General features: G+C 45.2%; 1 protein-coding gene across 3 annotated transcripts in view; it reads left to right on the top strand.

Annotated features, from left to right (window-relative positions):
- Positions 1–19510, top strand: part of NHLRC2 (NHL repeat containing 2) — a 35175-nt gene extending 15665 nt beyond the window's left edge. For all 3 annotated transcript variants that reach the window (XM_072131074.1, XM_072131073.1, XM_072131072.1), the window contains 4 exons: positions 683–805; positions 4170–4379; positions 16409–16625; positions 17178–19510. In XM_072131074.1, the coding sequence (XP_071987175.1) occupies positions 683–805; positions 4170–4379; positions 16409–16625; positions 17178–17431 (804 nt within the window). In that variant the 3' untranslated portion in view covers positions 17432–19510. The remainder of the gene's footprint in view (positions 1–682; positions 806–4169; positions 4380–16408; positions 16626–17177) is intronic.
- Positions 19511–19883: the final 373 nt, after the last annotated feature.

Raw genomic sequence — 19883 nt, 5'->3', positions numbered from 1 at the left:
ATAGGGGGCAGTATTATAGTAGTTATAGTCTTGTACATAGGGGTAGTATTATAGTAGTTATATTCTTGTACATAGGGGGCAGTATTATAGTAGTTATATTCTTGTACATAGGGGCAGTATTATAGTAGTTATATTCTTGTACATAGGGGGCAGTATTATAGTAGTTATATTCTTGTACATAGGAGGCAGTATTATAGTCGTTATATTCTTGTACATAGGAGGCAGTATTATAGTAGTTATAGTCTTGTACATAGGGGTAGTATTATAGTAGTTATATTCTTGTACATAGGGGTAGTATTATAGTAGTTATAGTCTTGTACATAGGGGTAGTATTATAGTAGTTATATTCTTGTACATGGGGGGTAGTATTATAGTAGTTGTATTCTTGTACATGGGGGGCAGTATTATAGTAGTTATAGTCTTGTACATAGGGGTAGTATTATAGTAGTTATAGTCTTGTACATAGGGGTAGTATTATAGTAGTTATATTCTTGTACATAGGGGTAGTATTATAGTAGTTATATTCTTGTACATAGGGATAGTATTATAGTAGTTGTATTCTTGTACATGGGGGGCAGTATTATAGTAGTTGTATTCTTGTACATAGGGGGCAGTATTATAGTAGTTGTAATCTTGTACTTGCTAGTATTTTGATTTCTTTTCTTCCTGGTTTCATTCTCAGAACTTATTTGCCTTTGGTGATGTTGATGGGACTGGAATTAACGCCAAGCTTCAGCATCCTCTTGGAGTATCCTGGGATCAGACGTCTGGGAGCTTGTATGTAGCAGATTCCTATAATCACAAGGTGCGGCTCTTCATCTCCCATCTCCATATTATATGTAATGATTTTTCTGCCTCCTCGTGGTTTCATTTGCTGTTGTTTCTGTTGTGGTTCATTGCTTCTAGTCCATTGTCTTGTTTTCTTATGTTTTGTTTTTTTTCTTTGCCCTTATCCAGCTATAGGGAGATCTCTCTGCACAGAGAATTGTATTTTACTACATTTATAAGAGAGCAAGGTAAAAAAAACAACTCCCCTTACTGGTGGCCACATTTGCCTATGTGACTGTATTGGCAGTAAATTCGGAGCTTTGTATCAGAAAAAAATGCTAGAGCATAGGTGTCATAGGGGAAATAACTGTTAGGGGTGGGTTAGTCAGGGGTCTATAAGTGAGGGGGCTATAGAGAAGGGGCCACTCACTATAATGGTTCTTTTTTTGTGGCCTAATCTGTGACTGCTTACACTTCCAGAAATGAAGAAAAACTGATTTAAATAAGCAAAGCAGGTGGTAAACATGCAAAAACGCATGTGATCGGTAACCAGAACCCGATGTCTTGCATTGTTTTAATGCAGGACACCGGGTTCTGGTTACTGATCGCATGCCGAGGCCCATCCACGTATGTGGCGTATGTCAAGCACTAGCGGTACATGTGACCACACCCTGAGGGTGAAGACACACATGGCGTTTTTATGCCGTTTTTGGGCCTTTCTTAGTTAGTACGTTTTCAGATTGTTGAAAACGCATGCGTTTTTGACAGGTTTGAGCAATTATCTTAATTCAAACTGGTCAAAAACGCATGCGTTTTTTAACGCATGCGTTTTTAACAATCTGAAAACGCACTAATAATGGCCAAAAACGGCCTAAAAACGGCATGTGTGTCTTCACCCTGAGGCAATGATGTACAATGGATTATCCTGAATTTCCCTGAATTGTTCCTCTTGGCCTCACCTGTTCTGAGGACATGATCCCAGGTGTCTCTGGGCGTCTCCATCTGCAGTTTGGTGCAGATCTCCATCACCTGACAAGTAATTGAGGGTTTCCTTTATGTTATGATAGCTTGCAGGGTGCAGTGGGAGGGGTGCAGGGCACTCGGGGTTATACATCACTTGGCCATGTACTTATTTTTGGCTAAATTTAAGGCAATTAATTTTCTGCCATATCTGTGCCAAGGGCTGGAGATGAGTATCTTCAGCTGCCCCTCCCCCTCTGTATTTACAAGATCATTTCACATAATCACAGAATTGTATTCTTTGTGTGTCATTTATTTTTCTTATAAAATGATTTTTTTTTCTCTCCAGACCATTTCATATCAATAATCATCATACAAATTTGTATCCACAATTATGGGAGTGATAGTGAAGTCTTCATCTTATATTTGTATCAGAAAATATTTGCTTTATTTTCCAGTGCCACGTGTGAATAGTCACCGGCTGAGTTTTTTTCTACGCAAAAAAACGCTCCGCAGCACACTGCCTGATGCATCAAGAGGCTGAAGCCTCTTAATGTATCGCGCTGCGAAAATGCATATGTGATAGATATGAGATGATATGTCGCTACTGGCTGAGTATCTCGCTTTAGTCCTGTGCTGGATCTGATCTGTAGTACCAGATTCTACCACTGCACGTGGCACTGGAAAATAAGGCCAGACCCTTATGTAACCTTTGATGTCTACTGAATTGAGCCAAGGAAAATACAGGTTATATGGCAGCACCTGAAGTCTGTGCACCTCTGTAGACACTGGCCCATATTGTTAGAAAGGCCGGCAGCACAGGTGGCGTTTTGAACTCGTTTTTGGGCCGTTTTTAAGCAGTCCGTTAAAAACCACGTAAGTTTTTTGAAAACTCATCTGTTTTTGACCGGTTTTACCAATTATCTTAATTAAAAAGGGTTAAAAACGCATGCGTTTTTTTTTTTAACAGGCTGCTTAAAAATGCCCCAAAAACGGATTCAAAATGCCACATGTGCTGCCTGCCTAAGGCACTGTCTGGCGCACCCTTAGTGCTCATATTAAGCGCACCAGTTTTTGTTTTTTGTTTTTCTGGTGCACATTTTTAGTCCGTTTTTAAGCAGTCTGTTAAACACGGACAAAAACGGATGCGGTTTTAAAATGCACGCGCTTTTTAATGGACTTCTTAAAAACAGACTAAGAACGGGTTCAAAGCGCCACGTGTGACACCACCCTAAGATATGTCACTTCCCAGTTGAACTATCCGTACAAGTTTTATTTTTCATTGATCTGGATGATTACACACCTCCACATAAGGTGATTATCTCACACTTAATAATCGCTGCCATAATAAAAATGTGAAAACATTGGAAAAAATCAGAACCACTACGATTGGCGGAAGTGCCATTACGGAAACTGCTTAATGGAAACCTACCATTTAGAATGGCAGGGGTAAGCTGTAAGTACCGAGCACCATCTCAGGGTGAGCTGGTGCCGGTGCTTAGTTTCGTTAGTGTTATAAACTGTGGTATCGCGGTTTTAACACTTTTTAAACTCTAAAGCAGAACAGGCTTCGGCGCTGCGTGCGCACGATCGTGCACGCACACCCACATAGGAAATAGCGGAGATGTTGCGCGCGCAGCGCCGAAGCCTCTCCTGCTCTAAAGTTAAAAAGTGTTAAAACCGCGATACCACGGTTTATAACACTAACGAAAGTAAGTACCGGCACCAGCTCACCACTTATAGCTTACCCCTACCATTCTAAGTGGTAGGTTTCCTTTAATGCAAACAACATGCTATGATTTTTTTGTATAAGTAATTAAATTTCTATACAATTGGGCAGTCTCTAACAATCTCTACTACGACAGTAACCTAGTACTCCTTGACTTTGATTCTTTAGGGTGCGGTCACACGTCGCGTTTACTGCATGCGTTTAAAAATGCATTGCTACAACTGAAGGGAGATTTGCCTAATTAAATAGCTGTTAACACTTGCGTTTTGTAAACTTTCTTCCCCCATCTCCCCCCACTGACCATACCTCATGTTATACCCTGTGAATCCTACCCCTCCTTTCTTCCTTTTTTCCCTATTGGTCTGACTGAGAAAGGGTATACAAAAGATGCTTACAAATTGACAATGTAAATGTATTGTTTATTTGCCATTCTGTATACATACAAAACTTGTTATCAGAACCAATAAAAACAAAACAATGCAGTTGCAGTACAACACATGGCCTTTATACAGGAGGGGCGCTATTTTTGGAAGCCATTTTTTCATAATCCTGTAGATCAAGATTATCTAAGGAGCTTTGAGCTGCAGACAGAAATAGAATATGTCATAGGGGCGCAAGGTCCAAATGGGCCTCTAGAGAAGCTTCCCAGGTGACATTCCATAGACTGACACCTGCTTTGTATTTAACTCAGTTTTTTCTTCTTTTTCGGCAGATCAAAACTGTAGATCCAAAGTCCAAAAGCTGCGTGACGTTGGCGGGTACCGGTCAGGCCGGAGACGCTCCAGGACCGAGCTTTATGGAGGCCTCCTTCAATGAACCAGGGGGTCTCTGCGTAGCGGCAGGTGGACGGTTACTGTATGTGGCCGACACTAATAACCACCAGATAAGAGTCCTGGATCTGGAGAGCAAGATGGTGTCCGTGGTGAGTGCCTCCCGCAATTGTCATCACTCCACCGCGCTCACTAGTGCAGTTGTTTCATTTTTTTTTTTCTCATTTTGGTGCACATTCCAAATATCACTGAGAAATATTCTGTACTTTAGTACAGAGAAAAAGTTTGCACACATCTTCTCATTCAAAGAGTTTTCTGTATTTTCATGACTATAAAAATTGTAGATTCACACTGAAGGCATCAAAACTATGAATTAACATATGTGGAATTATATACTTAAAGGGGTGTTCCCATTTCAGCAAACAAATGTTATTACTTGTATAATGAAAAGTTACACAATTTTCCAATATACTTTCTGTATCAATTCTTCACGTTTTTTTGCTGCTGTACATCTATATAAAGCATCATTGTTTATTTCCAGTGGACATTTCCATTTCCATGGTGCACGGCTCGTTATATCACACGGCTCTGATTACTCTCTGTGATACTAACGAGCTGTGCACCTGTGTGACCATGGTCAGATTTCTGTCCACTGGAAGTAAAGAATGAAGCTTTCTATTGAAGGACCGTAAACAGAGATCTAGAAAACAGTGAAAAATTATATTATAAGTTCTTCAAAGTAGCCACATTTTGCTTTGATTACTGCTTTGCACACTCTTGGTATTCTCTTGATGAACTTCAGGAAGTAGTCACCAGAAAAGGATTTCACTCCACAGGTGCCCTGTCAGGTGTAATAAGTGGGATTTCTTGCCTTCTAAGGCCGGCGCTTTGCAAACGCAGACAAAGTAGTGCCCACCGGTTAATTTAACGCAAAACACCGGCGGCTCGTTCCCGATCGCAGGCGTTTCCATAGAAACTCCGATGCGATCTGGGCGAGGCCCGCCCCAGTGGGCGCGACTTTGTCTGCGTTTGCAAGCGCAGACAAAGCACCACGTGTGGCGCCGGCCTAAGGGTGAAGACACACGTGGCGTTTTTAGGCCGTTTTTGGGCCGTTTTTATTTAGTGCGTTTTCAGATTGTAAAAAACGCATGCGTTAAAAAACGCATGCATTTTTGTCAGTTTTTAATTGCGCAAATTCGGAAAAACTGACAAAAACGCATGCGTTTTCAAAAAATGGATGCGTTTTTAACGCATGCGTTTTTTTACGATCTCAAAACGCACTAAACACGGCCCAAAAACGCCACGTGTGTCTTCACCCTAAATGTGGTTGGGATCATTAGTTGTGTTGCGCAGAAGTCAGGTTGCAGAGTGGCCATCATTACTTCAAGAAATTAAGGTCTGTGAGTCTGAAAAATTGGGAAAACTTTGAAAGTGTCCCCATTCATAGTTTTGATGTCTTCAGTGTGAAAATACAATTTTTAAAGTCATGAAAATACAGAATACTCTGATTGAGAAGGTGTGTCCAAACTTTTGGTCTGTTCTGTTGGTGACTTTAAACAATGTCTCCATGTTTAAGTCATACCAATAGTTTATCACTCGGCTTTTCTACAGTTCTGCATATAGCGCCTAATAGTATCATTCCCTAGTTTTTTTGTGTTGAAAGAGGCTGTCCACTTTAACGGACATCTACTATCAGATTACCTAATGGTAGATGCTTATACTCTCCTCCCCATCGACAATAGCCTTCTATTTCTATCATTAAGAATGGCTGGATTTCATAGAAATAAAGATTTATAAACTATGCAAATGAACCTGAGGCCAGCTCCACCGATAAGTCATTTATGCACGCCCCTTGGCCGATTGGCATACCTTTACAATGCTAAGAGAGCTAGTGACGTCACCGTCCCCCTTTGCTATCCTCGAGGCATGCACGACCATAGCATTATCATAGCATAGCATAGTGTGAGGATAGCAGAGGGAGAGCCGGTGACGTCACCAGCTCTCTTAGCTTAGTGTAGGCATGCCAATCGGCCAAGGGGCGTGCATAAATTACTTAGCAGAGCACAGTTCAAGGCAACTGTTGTCTGTAAGTATGGTTCATGTATAAGGCGCACTGGACTTCTGAGAAAATCAAAGGATTTTTTGTGCACCTTATAGTCCGAAAAATACGGTACTTCCTGTAGATAAAAAACAGTCCATGGTCATGTGATCTCAAACAGGTGTCCGACTGATGGTTAACAGTGTAATTAAAGCTGTGTGAAGCAATGGACTGATGGTTATCTACAGGAAGTAAAAAATGAAGCTTCCTGTAGAAGGACAGTATGCAGTTCTGCAGGAACGGGGTCATGTCTGCTTATAATGAATTGAATGGAAGGTCATCATCTCTCCATTCATTCTCAATGGGATTGATGGAGATCATCATACACTGCGCTCTATCTCAATCACTTCTGATGGGCGCGGGTCCTCACTCATTTACTGAAATAGTTCATTCCATCTGATTAGTGATGTGTCACATGATCCTCAATGGCCTTATAATCAGTTATTCGGGGCTATCCTATGGGACTCTTCTGTGCACATCCACTACAGGGATTGTAGTGAATCGGCCTGTGCTGTGTGTGGCAGGAAATCTCCCCCAATTTGATCTCACAGTGACATACAATCACTTGACTTTGTGGAGAAGCCCCTTTATTTTCAAAAGTGGCTGCAATCTGGGAGCCCCTGTTCTCCTGATGGGAAACTCATTCTTATTACTTTGCGTGTGTAAGACCAGCATTCCCCTTCTATATCTCTGTCTATAATAACCCTATGAGCAGGTTTGGGGCCGGTTCCCATCTTGTTACACCTTGTCCTCGTCTTCCCATCGGATAATTGTCCTCTGTAATAAGTTTCTATTGCATTTCTCCGTCCCCCCTTGCGGTAAACTCTCAGGAAAGAACGCAGAGTTTTGTCTCTGCTGTAAAGTAGGCGTCATTCCATCAATCTCTCAGATCGTACAGAATTCTGGGGTGAGTTATTGCAGGACCTGCCAATATAATGAGAACCATCAGTCATAAAAGAAAGGCCCCCTCCCCCCTCTGCTGACTCCCACACAGTACATTGTACTATATGCATCTGCTTCCCCGGATACCACAGTATGCAAATATCGCGCCGCTGTGAACTCCGCAGCCGCAGATTTTATGCCGCTTTAATTTTGCTGTCAGCAGAGGATTATTGTCTTTTGTTCTGCAGAAATCTTCGTGTCTAGAAAACTTTTATTATTGGCTTTTATAAACTCCTTTAACTTCAGTGAGTGACAAACCAGTTGCCCTCGGCGGGAAACGTGCGGTGAGGAGACGCCGCGCCGGGTCTGTTAATGGAGCGCAAGAGGTGGGAGGCTCCTACTGACCCATTGTAATCCCCAGTGAGGGGCCCAGAGGTCGCACTAATGTGCTTGACTCAAGTTTATACATAGAAATCGCATCCGGTACTTCGGTTATACATTGGGGGGTGGGGGAGTATTACGTCAGCCTTCCACTTAGAGAGATGAGAGAGGCCGGTAATTGACATCACAGGTAGAACCTCAACTGTGAGAGGCAAAATAAGGAAACAAATTCTCAGATTTTTTTTTTTTTTAATTTATTTGCAAATTATGGTGGAAAATAGGTATTTGGCCACCTACAAACAAGCAAGATTTCTGGCTCTTGCAGACCTGTAACTTCTTCTGTAACGTGCTCCTCTGTCCTCACCTCATTACCTGTAGTAATGGCTCCTCTGTCCTCCCCTCATTACCTGTAGTAATGGCTCCTGTGTCCTCCTCTAATTACCTGTAGTAATGGCTCCTCTGTCCTCCCCTCATTACCTGTAGTAATGGCTCCTCTGTCCTCCCCTCATTACCTGTAGTAATGGCTCCTCTGTCCTCCTCTCATTACCTGTAGTAATGGCTCCTGTGTCCTCCTCTCATTACCTGTAGTAATGGCTCCTCTGTCCTCCTCTCATTACCTGTAGTAATGGCTCCTCTGTCCTCCTCTCATTACCTGTAGTAATGGCTCCTCTCTCCTCCTCTCATTACCTGTAGTAATGGCTCCTCTGTCCTCCCCTCATTACCTGTAGTAATGGCTCCTCTGTCCTCCCCTCATTACCTGTAGTAATGGCTCCTCTGTCCTCCTCTCATTACCTGTAGTAATGGCTCCTCTGTCCTCCCCTCATTACCTGTAGTAATGGCTCCTCTGTCCTCCCCTCATTACCTGTAGTAATGGCTCCTCTGTCCTCCTCTCATTACCTGTAGTAATGGCTCCTCTGTCCTTCCCTCATTACCTGTAGTAATGGCTCCTCTGTCCTCCCCTCATTACCTGTAGTAATGGCTCCTCTGTCCTCCTCTCATTACCTGTAGTAATGGCTCCTCTGTCCTCCTCTCATTACCTGTAGTAATGGCTTCTCTGTCCTCCTCTCATTACCTGTAGTAATGGCTCCTCTGTCCTCCCCTCATTACCTGTAGTAATGGCTCCTCTGTCCTCCTCTCATTACCTGTAGTAATGGCTCCTCTGTCCTCCCCTCATTACCTGTAGTAATGGCTCCTCTGTCCTCCCCTCATTACCTGTAGTAATGGCTCCTCTGTCCTCCTTTCATTACCTGTAGTAATGGCTCCTCTGTCCTCCTTTCATTACCTGTAGTAATGGCTCCTCTGTCCTCCTCTCATTACCTGTAGTAATGGCTCCTCTGTCCTCCTCTCATTACCTGTAGTAATGGCTCCTCTGTCCTCCCCTCATTACCTGTAGTAATGGCTCCTCTGTCCTCCCCTCATTACCTGTAGTAATGGCTCCTGTGTCCTCCTCTCATTACCTGTAGTAATGGCTCCTGTGTCCTCCTCTCATTACCTGTAGTAATGGCTCCTGTGTCCTCCTCTCATTACCTGTAGTAATGGCTCCTCTGTCCTCCTCTCATTACCTGTAGTAATGGCTCCTCTGTCCTCCTCTCATTACCTGTAGTAATGGCTCCTCTGTCCTCCTCTCATTACCTGTAGTAATGGCTCCTCTGTCCTCCTCTCATTACCTGTAGTACTGGCTCCTCTGTCCTCCCCTCATTACCTGTAGTACTGGCTCCTGTGTCATCCTCTCATTACCTGTAGTAATGGCTCCTCTGTCCTCCTCTCATTACCTGTAGTAATGGCTTCTGTGTCCTCCTCTCATTACCTGTAGTAATGGCTCCTCTGTCCTCCCCTCATTACCTGTAGTAATGGCTCCTCTGTCCTCCTCTCATTACCTGTAGTAATGGCTCCTCTGTCCTCCTCTCATTACCTGTAGTAATGGCTCCTCTGTCCTCCCCTCATTACCTGTAGTAATGGCTCCTCTGTCCTCCCCTCATTACCTGTAGTAATGGCTCCTCTGTCCTCCCCTCATTACCTGTAGTAATGGCTCCTCTGTCCTCCTCTCATTACCTGTAGTAATGGCTCCTCTGTCCTCCTCTCATTACCTGTAGTAATGGCTTCTCTGTCCTCCTCTCATTACCTGTAGTAATGGCTCCTCTGTCCTCCCCTCATTACCTGTAGTAATGGCTCCTCTGTCCTCCTCTCATTACCTGTAGTAATGGCTCCTCTGTCCTCTCATTACCTGTAGTAATGGCTCCTGTGTCCTCCTCTCATTACCTGTAGTAATGGCTCCTGTGTCGTCCTCTCATTACCTGTAATAATGGCTCCTCTGTCCTCCTCTCATTACCTGTAGTAATGGCTTCTGTGTCCTCACCTCATTACCTGTAGTAATGGCTCCTGTGTCCTCCTCTCATTACCTGTAGTAATGGCTCCTCTGTCCTCCTCTCATTACCTGTAGTAATGGCTCCTCTGTCCTCCTCTCATTACCTGTAGCAATGGCTCCTCTGTCCTCTCATTACCTGTAGTAATGGCTCCTGTGTCCTCCTCTCATTACCTGTAGTAATGGCTCCTGTGTCCTCCTCTCATTACCTGTAGTAATGGCTCCTCTGTCCTCCTCTCATTACCTGTAGTAATGGCTCCTCTGTCCTCCTCTCATTACCTGTAGTAATGGCTCCTCTGTCCTCCCCTCATTACCTGTAGTAATGGCTTCTGTGTCCTCACCTCATTACCTGTAGTAATGGCTCCTCTGTCCTCCTCTCATTACCTGTAGTAATGGCTCCTCTGTCCTCCTCTCATTACCTGTAGTAATGGCTCCTCTGTCGTCCTCTCATTACCTGTAGTAATGGCTCCTCTATCGTCCCCTCATTACCTGTAGTAATGGCTCCTCTGTCCTCCTCTCATTACCTGTAGTAATGGCTCCTCTGTCCTCCTCTCATTACCTGTAGTAATGGCTCCTCTGTCCTCCTCTCATTACCTGTAGTAATGGCTCCTGTGTCCTCCTCTCATTACCTGTAGTAATGGCTCCTCTGTCGTCCTCTCATTACCTGTAGTAATGACTCCTCTGTCCTCCTCTCATTACCTGTAGTAATGGCTCCTCTGTCCTCCTCTCATTACCTGTAGTAATGGCTCCTCTGTCCTCCTCTCATTACCTGTAGTAATGGCTCCTGTGTCCTCCTCTCATTACCTGTAGTAATGGCTCCTCTGTCCTCCTCTCATTACCTGTAGTAATGGCTCCTCTGTCCTCCACTCATTACCTGTAGTAATGGCTCCTCTGTCCTCCTCTCATTACCTGTAGTAATGGCTCCTCTGTCCTCCCCTCATTACCTGTAGTAATGGCTCCTCTGTCCTCCTCTCATTACCTGTAGTAATGGCTCCTCTGTCCTCCCCTCATTACCTGTAGTAATGGCTCCTGTGTCCTCCCCTCATTACCTGTAGTAATGGCTCCTCTGTCCTCCTCTCATTACCCGTAGCAATGGCTCCTCTGTCCTCTTATTACCTGTAGTAATGGCTCCTCTGTCCTCCTCTCATTACCTGTAGTAATGGCTCCTGTGTCCTCACCTCATTACCTGTAGTAATGGCTCCTCTGTCCTCACCTAATTACCTGTAGTAATGGCTCCTCTGTCCTCCTCTCATTACCTGTAGTAATGGCTCCTCTGTCCTCCTCTCATTACCTGTAGTAATGGCTCCTCTGTCCTCCTCTCATTACCTGTAGTAATGGCTCCTCTGTCCTCCCCTCATTACCTGTAGTAATGGCTCCTCTGTCCTCCTCTCATTACCTGTAGCAATGGCTCCTCTGTCCTCTCATTACCTGTAGTAATGGCTCCTGTGTCCTCCCCTCATTACCTGTAGTAATGGCTCCTCTGTCCTCCTCTCATTACCTGTAGTAATGGCTCCTCTGTCCTCCCCTCATTACCTGTAGTAATGGCTCCTCTGTCCTCCCCTCATTACCTGTAGTAATGGCTCCTCTGTCCTCCTCTCATTACCTGTAGTAATGGCTCCTCTGTCCTCCCCTCATTACCTGTAGTAATGGCTCCTCTGTCCTCCTCTCATTACCTGTAGTAATGGCTCCTCTGTCCTCACCTCATTACCTGTAGTAATGGCTCCTCTGTCCTCCCCTCATTACCCGTAGCAATGGCTCCTCTGTCCTCCTCTCATTACCTGTAGTAATGGCTCCTCTGTCCTCCTCTCATTACCTGTAATAATGGCTCCTGTGTCCTCCACTCATTACCTGTAGTAATGGCTCCTCTGTCCTCCCCTCATTACCTGTAGTAATGGCTCCTCTGTCCTCCTCTCATTACCTGTAGTAATGGCTCCTCTCTCCTCCTCTCATTACCTGTAGCAATGGCTCCTCTGTCCTCTCATTACCTGTAGTAATGGCTCCTGTGTCCTCCCCTCATTACCTGTAGTAATGGCTCCTGTGTCCTCCCCTCATTACCTGTAGTAATGGCTCCTCTGTCCTCCCCTCATTACCTGTAGTAATGGCTCCTGTGTCCTCCTCTCATTACCTGTAGTAATGGCTCCTGTGTCCTCCTCTCATTACCTGTAGTAATGGCTCCTCTGTCCTCCCCTCATTACCTGTAGTAATGGCTCCTGTGTCCTCCTCTCATTACCTGTAGTAATGGCTCCTCTGTCCTCCTCTCATTACCTGTAGCAATGGCTCCTCTGTCCTCTCATTACCTGTAGTAATGGCTCCTGTGTCCTCCCCTCATTACCTGTAGTAATGGCTCCTCTGTCCTCCTCTCATTACCTGTAGTAATGGCTCCTCTGTCCTCCCCTCATTACCTGTAGTAATGGCTCCTCTGTCCTCCCCTCATTACCTGTAGTAATGGCTCCTCTGTCCTCCTCTCATTACCTGTAGTAATGGCTCCTCTGTCCTCCCCTCATTACCTGTAGTAATGGCTCCTCTGTCCTCCTCTCATTACCTGTAGTAATGGCTCCTCTGTCCTCACCTCATTACCTGTAGTAATGGCTCCTCTGTCCTCCCCTCATTACCCGTAGCAATGGCTCCTCTGTCCTCCTCTCATTACCTGTAGTAATGGCTCCTCTGTCCTCCTCTCATTACCTGTAGTAATGGCTCCTGTGTCCTCCACTCATTACCTGTAGTAATGGCTCCTCTGTCCTCCCCTCATTACCTGTAGTAATGGCTCCTCTGTCCTCCTCTCATTACCTGTAGTAATGGCTCCTCTGTCCTCCTCTCATTACCTGTAGTAATGGCTCCTCTCTCCTCCTCTCATTACCTGTAGTAATGGCTCCTCTGTCCTCCTCTCATTACCTGTAGTAATGGCTCCTCTGTCCTCCTCTCATTACCTGTAGTAATGGCTCCTCTGTCCTCCTCTCATTACCTGTAGTAATGGCTCCTCTGTCCTCCTCTCATTACCTGTAGTAATGGCTCCTGTGTCCTCCTCTCATTACCTGTAGTAATGGCTCCTCTGTCCTCACCTCATTACCTGTAGTAATGGCTCCTCTGTGCTCACCTCATTACCTGTAGTAATGGCTCCTCTGTCCTCCTCTCATTACCTGTAGTAATGGCTCCTCTGTCCTCCCCTCATTACCTGTAGTAATGGCTCCTCTGTCCTCCCCTCATTACCTGTAGTAATGGCTCCTCTGTCCTCACCTCATTACCTGTAGTAATGGCTCCTCTGTCCTCCTCTCATTACCTGTAGTAATGGCTCCTCTGTCCTCCCCTCATTACCTGTAGTAATGGCTCCTCTGTCCTCCCCTCATTACCTGTAGTAATAGCTCCTCTGTCCTCCTCTCATTACCTGTAGTAATGGCTCCTCTGTCCTCCTCTCATTACCTGTAGCAATGGCTCCTCTGTCCTCTCATTACCTGTAGTAATGGCTCCTGTGTCCTCCCCTCATTACCTGTAGTAATGGCTCCTGTGTCCTCCCCTCATTACCTGTAGTAATGGCTCCTCTGTCCTCCCCTCATTACCTGTAGTAATGGCTCCTGTGTCCTCCCATCATTACCTGTAGTAATGGCTCCTCTCTCCTCCTCTCATTACCTGTAGTAATGGCTCCTGTGTCCTCATCTCATTACCTGTAGTAATGGCTCCTCTGTCCTTCCCTCATTACCTGTAGTAATGGCTCCTCTGTCCTCCTCTCATTACCTGTAGTAATGGCTCCTGTGTCCTCCTCTCATTACCTGTAGTAATGGCTCCTCTGTCCTCCTCTCATTACCTGTAGTAATGGATCCTCTGTCCTCCCCTCATTACCTGTAGTAATGGCTCCTGTGTCCTCCCCTCATTACCTGTAGTAATGGCTCCTCTGTCCTCCACTCATTACCTGTAGTAATGGCTCCTGTGTCCTCCTCTCATTACCTGTAGTAATGGCTCCTCTCTCCTCCCCTCATTACCTGTAGTAATGGCTCCTCTGTCCTCCTCTCATTACCTGTAGTAATGGCTCCTCTGTCCTCCTCTCATTACCTGTAGTAATGGCTCCTCTGTCCTCCCCTCATTACCTGTAGTAATGGCTCCTCTGTCCTCCTCTCATTACCTGTAGTAATGGCTCCTCTGTCCTCCTCTCATTACCTGTAGTAATGGCTCCTCTGTCCTCCTCTCATTACCTGTAGTAATGGCTCCTCTGTCCTCCTCTCATTACCTGTAGTAATGGCTCCTCTGTCCTCCCCTCATTACCTGTAGTAATGGCTCCTCTGTCCTCCCCTCATTACCTGTAGTAATGGCTCCTCTGTCCTCCTCTCATTACCTGTAGTAATGGCTCCTCTGTCCTCCTCTCATTACCTGTAGTAATGGCTCCTGTGTCCTCCCCTCATTACCTGTAGTAATGGCTCCTGTGTCCTCCCCTCATTACCTGTAGTAATGGCTCCTCTGTCCTCCCCTCATTACCTGTAGTAATGGCTCCTGTGTCCTCCTCTCATTACCTGTAGTAATGGCTCCTCTGTCCTCACCTCATTACCTGTAGTAATGGCTTCTGTGTCCTCCCCTCATTACCTGTAGTAATGGCTTCTGTGTCCTCCCCTCATTACCTGTAGTAATGGCTCCTCTGTCCTCCTCTCATTACCTGTAGTAATGGCTCCTGTGTCCTCCCCTCATTACCTGTAGTAATGGCTCCTCTGTCCTCACCTCATTACCTGTAGTAATGGCTCCTGTGTCCTCCTCTCATTACCTGTAGTAATGGCTTCTGTGTCCTCACCTCATTACCTGTAGTAATGTCTCCTCTGTCCTCCTCTCATTACCTGTAGTAATGGCTCCTCTGTCCTCCTCTCATTACCTGTAGTAATGGCTCCTGTGTCCTCCCCTCATTACCTGTAGTAATGGCTCCTCTGTCCTCCTTTCATTACCTGTAGTAATGGATCCTCTGTCCTCCCCTCATTACCTGTAGTAATGGCTCCTGTGTCCTCCTCTCATTACCTGTAGTAATGGCTCCTGTGTCCTCCCCTCATTACCTGTAGTAATGGCTCCTCTGTCCTCCTCTCATTACCTGTAGTAATGGCTCCTGTGTCCTCATCTCATTACCTGTAGTAATGGCTCCTCTGTCCTTCCCTCATTACCTGTAGTAATGGCTCCTCTGTCCTCCTCTCATTACCTGTAGTAATGGCTCCTGTGTCCTCCTCTCATTACCTGTAGTAATGGCTCCTCTGTCCTCCTCTCATTACCTGTAGTAATGGATCCTCTGTCCTCCCCTCATTACCTGTAGTAATGGCTCCTGTGTCCTCCCCTCATTACCTGTAGTAATGGCTCCTCTGTCCTCCACTCATTACCTGTAGTAATGGCTCCTGTGTCCTCCTCTCATTACCTGTAGTAATGGCTCCTCTGTCCTCCACTCATTACCTGTAGTAATGGCTCCTCTGTCCTCCTCTCATTACCTGTAGTAATGGCTCCTGTGTCCTCCTCTCATTACCTGTAGTAATGGCTCCTCTGTCCTCCCCTCATTACCTGTAGTAATGGCTCCTGTGTCCTCCTCTCATTACCTGTAGTAATGGCTCCTGTGTCCTCCTCTCATTACCTGTAGTAATGGCTCCTCTGTCCTCCTCTCATTACCTGTAGTAATGGCTCCTGTGTCCTCCTCTCATTACCTGTAGTAATGGCTCCTCTGTCCTCCTCTCATTACCTGTAGTAATGGCTCCTCTGTCCTCCCCTCATTACCTGTAGTAATGGCTCCTCTGTCCTCCCCTCATTACCTGTAGTAATGGCTCCTCTGTCCTCCCCTCATTACCTGTAGTAATGGCTCCTCTGTCCTCCCCTCATTACCTGTAGTAATGGCTCCTCTACAATTTGGATGTTCCAGAAGAGCATTTGGTTTCATCTGATCATGATATTCTCCAAAGTAGAAACACAACTCGTATAAGACCATACAGACTGCAGCTGGTGTTATGTATTGTCCCTGGAGAGATGTGTAATCAGACCTCACACTGCTGTGCTCTGTGCTCCCTGCAGCCAGTGTTATGTATTGTCCCTGGAGAGATGTGTAATCAGACCTCACACTGCTGTGCTCTGTGCTCTCTGCAGCCCGTGTTATGTATTGTCCCTGGAGAGACGTGTACTCAGACCTTTGTGTTGTTAGCAGCAGGAATGTGATATATAAATTTATATCCCAAGGTTGTAGTTTCTGCGAGGGCACTGTAGTACTATCCTCACACTGCTGTGCTCTCAGCACTGAACTACAAAAGTGTACTTATCCTTCAAGCTGTGGTGGCACGAAGTGGAGCAGTTCAGATGTTGAAGTGTTTAATTTTTATCTCCTTCCTGTGTTTCAAATTATATTAAAAGTGTTTCAATATTGTCCCCCATTGTCTTGTGTCTGCTCCCCCTCCCCCCACCTCCAGGACTTGTAGTATTGTCCCCCATTATCTGACATCTGCCTCTCCCATCCTTTGCAGCTTCCCATCTTCTCCACGGCGTCGCTCGATGTGGTGGACAGTGCATTACCGTTACGAATCAACAACCCCAAACTGCCTAAATCTACCCCAAACGTTACCCTGGACCCTCTATCTGTGTCTCCTGGGCGAACCCTGCAATATTCACTGAGCCTCCAGCTTCCTGCAGGGGCCAAGCTGACAGACGGGGCCCCCAGCTTCTGGTTCCTATTTACCGAAGGTGACGAGTGAGATCTGATATGAAATTATTGTCTAATGTAGTAACTTTCTTTACTTATCTGACATTATATAGCTGTTCCTCCAATCCCAACCAAAGCTGCAGTCACCGTTCACCTTTTATCACTCAGGCTCCAGTAACTCGCTGCTGCCCCCTGCTGACTCCTTTGTAATGGTGGAAATAATTTATACCCCTTTACTGATGCCAAATTGTGCCCTGTCTTCTTCTGTATACACATCCAAAGCTGCAGTCTCTCAGTTCCGCTTACTTTCCAGCCATCCTCAGTCGTTCCATACACAGTGTATATTATATCTCTTATATCTAAGATATGTTCAGATAATAGTAATCAAACCAGTTACTAATGAAGCTGTGCTGCAGTGTCAAGCATGAGGGTTGAAAAAAGCAGCTTATCTAGAATTGGGTAAGATAGGAGACACATTTCACCTTTTTAATGTTATTTTGCCTTATATTCTCTTTTTAGATTGTCAGCTCTGCCGCCCAGGTTATGTTGTAATTGAGAGTAAGCCTAGTAACGTGTCTGCTCTTCCTCCCCAGGTCATGACTGGCTTCTGGCTGGACAGAAAACCTACGGTGAGATTGTGAGTCTGACGAAACCCAGTCAGATAGAGGTGACGCTGCCCTTGCACTTCCCCTCAGTCAGTCTTGAGCTGCGTGTTGGGGTCTGCGTCTATTACTGCACCGAGGGGACAATGTGCATGATGAAGTCCGTGTCATTCTCACAACCGCTGCACGCCACCGCTGAGGACTCGAGTGTCACCACTCCACTGCCACTGTCCTATGCCTTCTAGCAAGCAGCAATACCAGACCCGGTGGTGGCGGTGTGCACCGTGCCAGCCTGGGTGTGGTGGAGGCAGCCTGCTCCGCTCCATACTGGTGTCTTCCTATTACATAAGTGATCTAATCCCTTTAACGCAAGACACAAACTCAGTTGTTCTCTTCAAGCTGGATGGCAAGCAGTATGCCACATGGTTCGCCACCCAGCTTTCCCCATTCTCTTGAAGGGAAAATCTGCCTTATGAATACACATCCTGATCACCGGTTGCATCATTGCTAGTATATTTGAGTAATTACCCACTGTACCACTCAGCAGCTTGTCAGAAGCAGACCCCTCGTGTAGACGTGACTCTATATAGCCTCCACCATGTTGTGTCCTGCAGTGCCCTCTTACCCTGGAGGTGAGATCTCACAAGTGTCTGTCATATTTATCTACCACAAGTGCCTTTAACCCCACGCGCTGTTCGTGGATGCTCCTCAGTTGCCTAAGTGCCACACTGTTAGTCGTAGCTGTGCCCTTAAAGGGGTCGTCCCAGCTGTATGTAAATAAAGTGCCGCCATAGCATTATTAAAACTCTCTTAAAAATTTAGTGCCTTATTCCTCAACCATTTACAAGATCTCGGCCTTATGACGTTGAATGACAGCAATTATGTCCTGTTTCACGGGTGAAGGTTTGTTTTAATGTATCTGAAAGAAACCTATAACCTTAACATGATAGCAGCACAAGTGGCCTCTGTTCTGGACTCCATGTACTGATACATTATAACGATGCCATCAGCTGTGGGGGTAACACATGGTTAAGATGGGTATTACAGGGTTTATTTCATCCCCACCACCCTCATTTTTCATAGTGTTGACCCATTCACCATTCCTGTGCTCGGCCACTACACAAAGTCTATAGGAAAAGCGGCTGATTTATGTGGGATCCAGTTGTCAGACCATTGCCAATGCCTTGTTGATGACCTATGGCCTTTAATTCTCAGACAGCAAGCAGAGATCTTGTAAATGATTAGGAATTTGAGCATGGTGAGATGTGCAGCTTCCGTGTAGAGCTATGTGTCTCTGTGGTTACAGACTACAAACATCTCTGTAGTCCTTTCCTGTTATCCTACATTTAGGTGATATTTGCAGATCGAGGTCCGAACCTGCAGCTCCGCAATCCAACATTTGAGACGCGTCCAAAACCTAAGATAAACCAACAGCAGAGAGAAGCCTCTAAGTGATGAGGATGCACCTCCCCTTTACTTACATACAGAATGATCGCCCCTTTAATGTTATAATACCAAAGTGTGACTGCAGTAATACCGCCCTATTGTGACGTGTAAGAAGCTGAACCGCCTCGTCACTGTTTCTCTTGTCTTTGGATGAAAACTGTTAAGACGTTAATAATTAAAGGTGTCCTGCAAAAATGTGTCCGGTGTAAGGTCCTGAGGCCGGGATGCGATGGTCTGCAGCGACTCTATTACTCTTTTACCTGTACTGTGGATTCAACCTGATGAATTGCATCGGGGAGAGAAATCTGCAATGAACATTTGCTGCAAGACTGCGCCACACGTCCAATTATTACGGAGTCGATATTTTTAAAATCCTATTTACTAAACTACCGTAGATCCATGCCAATCCCTGAACATTGGAGGTCGTTCCCATTCACTGTAGTAACAAATCTAAGCTGCACCTGTGTACAGGTGTGGCGCTGTTCCTAGAAGAACTTGGGGAAGCTCTCCATCCTACATAACTTGTAATAGTCATTTAGATGTAGCAATTTTTACCTTTTAATACAGACCTTACAATGGAAAAGAATATAGGATTGAAGGTCAAGTTAAGGTTTACCTCCTCTGTGTATGTAGCCTCCCTTTACCTCGTTGTCATTCCTGCAGACGGACGCCCTGCACGGCTCCGGCTCCAGATCTCAGTACAGGTAAAATGTGCATGATATTATACCGCAGCACACGGTAATCTAAATATTACCGCACACACACACACACTGCAGCTTCTGACTCTGCACCATGTCTACATCACATCCTTAGAAGACTTAAAGCTTTATCATTATTAATACTACCTGTGGTTTTTTTCATTTTCTGATAAACGATAAATAAAGTTATAATTATTTATGGATAACATATCTGTAATATAAATCTTATTGTAAATATTACTGCCATATACTGAAACTGTTTTAGGATAAGGCATCCACACGAAGACTGAAGACTGAAATAACTAATGGGGGCATTATAATAGTATTATGTATGTGGTGTGTGTAATTACATTATAGTAGTTATATTCTTGTACATAGGGGGCAGTATTATAGTAGTTATATTCCTGTACATAGGGGGCAGTATTATAGTAGTTATATTCCTGTACATAGGGGGCAGTATTATAGTAGTTATATTCTTGTACACATGGGGCAGTATAATAGTAGTTATATTCTTGTACATAGGGGGCAGTATTATAGTAGTTATATTCTTGTA

This window comes from Engystomops pustulosus, chromosome 11 (genome assembly GCF_040894005.1).
Source record: "Engystomops pustulosus chromosome 11, aEngPut4.maternal, whole genome shotgun sequence".
NCBI lineage: Eukaryota > Metazoa > Chordata > Amphibia > Anura > Leptodactylidae > Engystomops > Engystomops pustulosus.
This window is presented reverse-complemented; position numbering and strand designations above follow the sequence as displayed.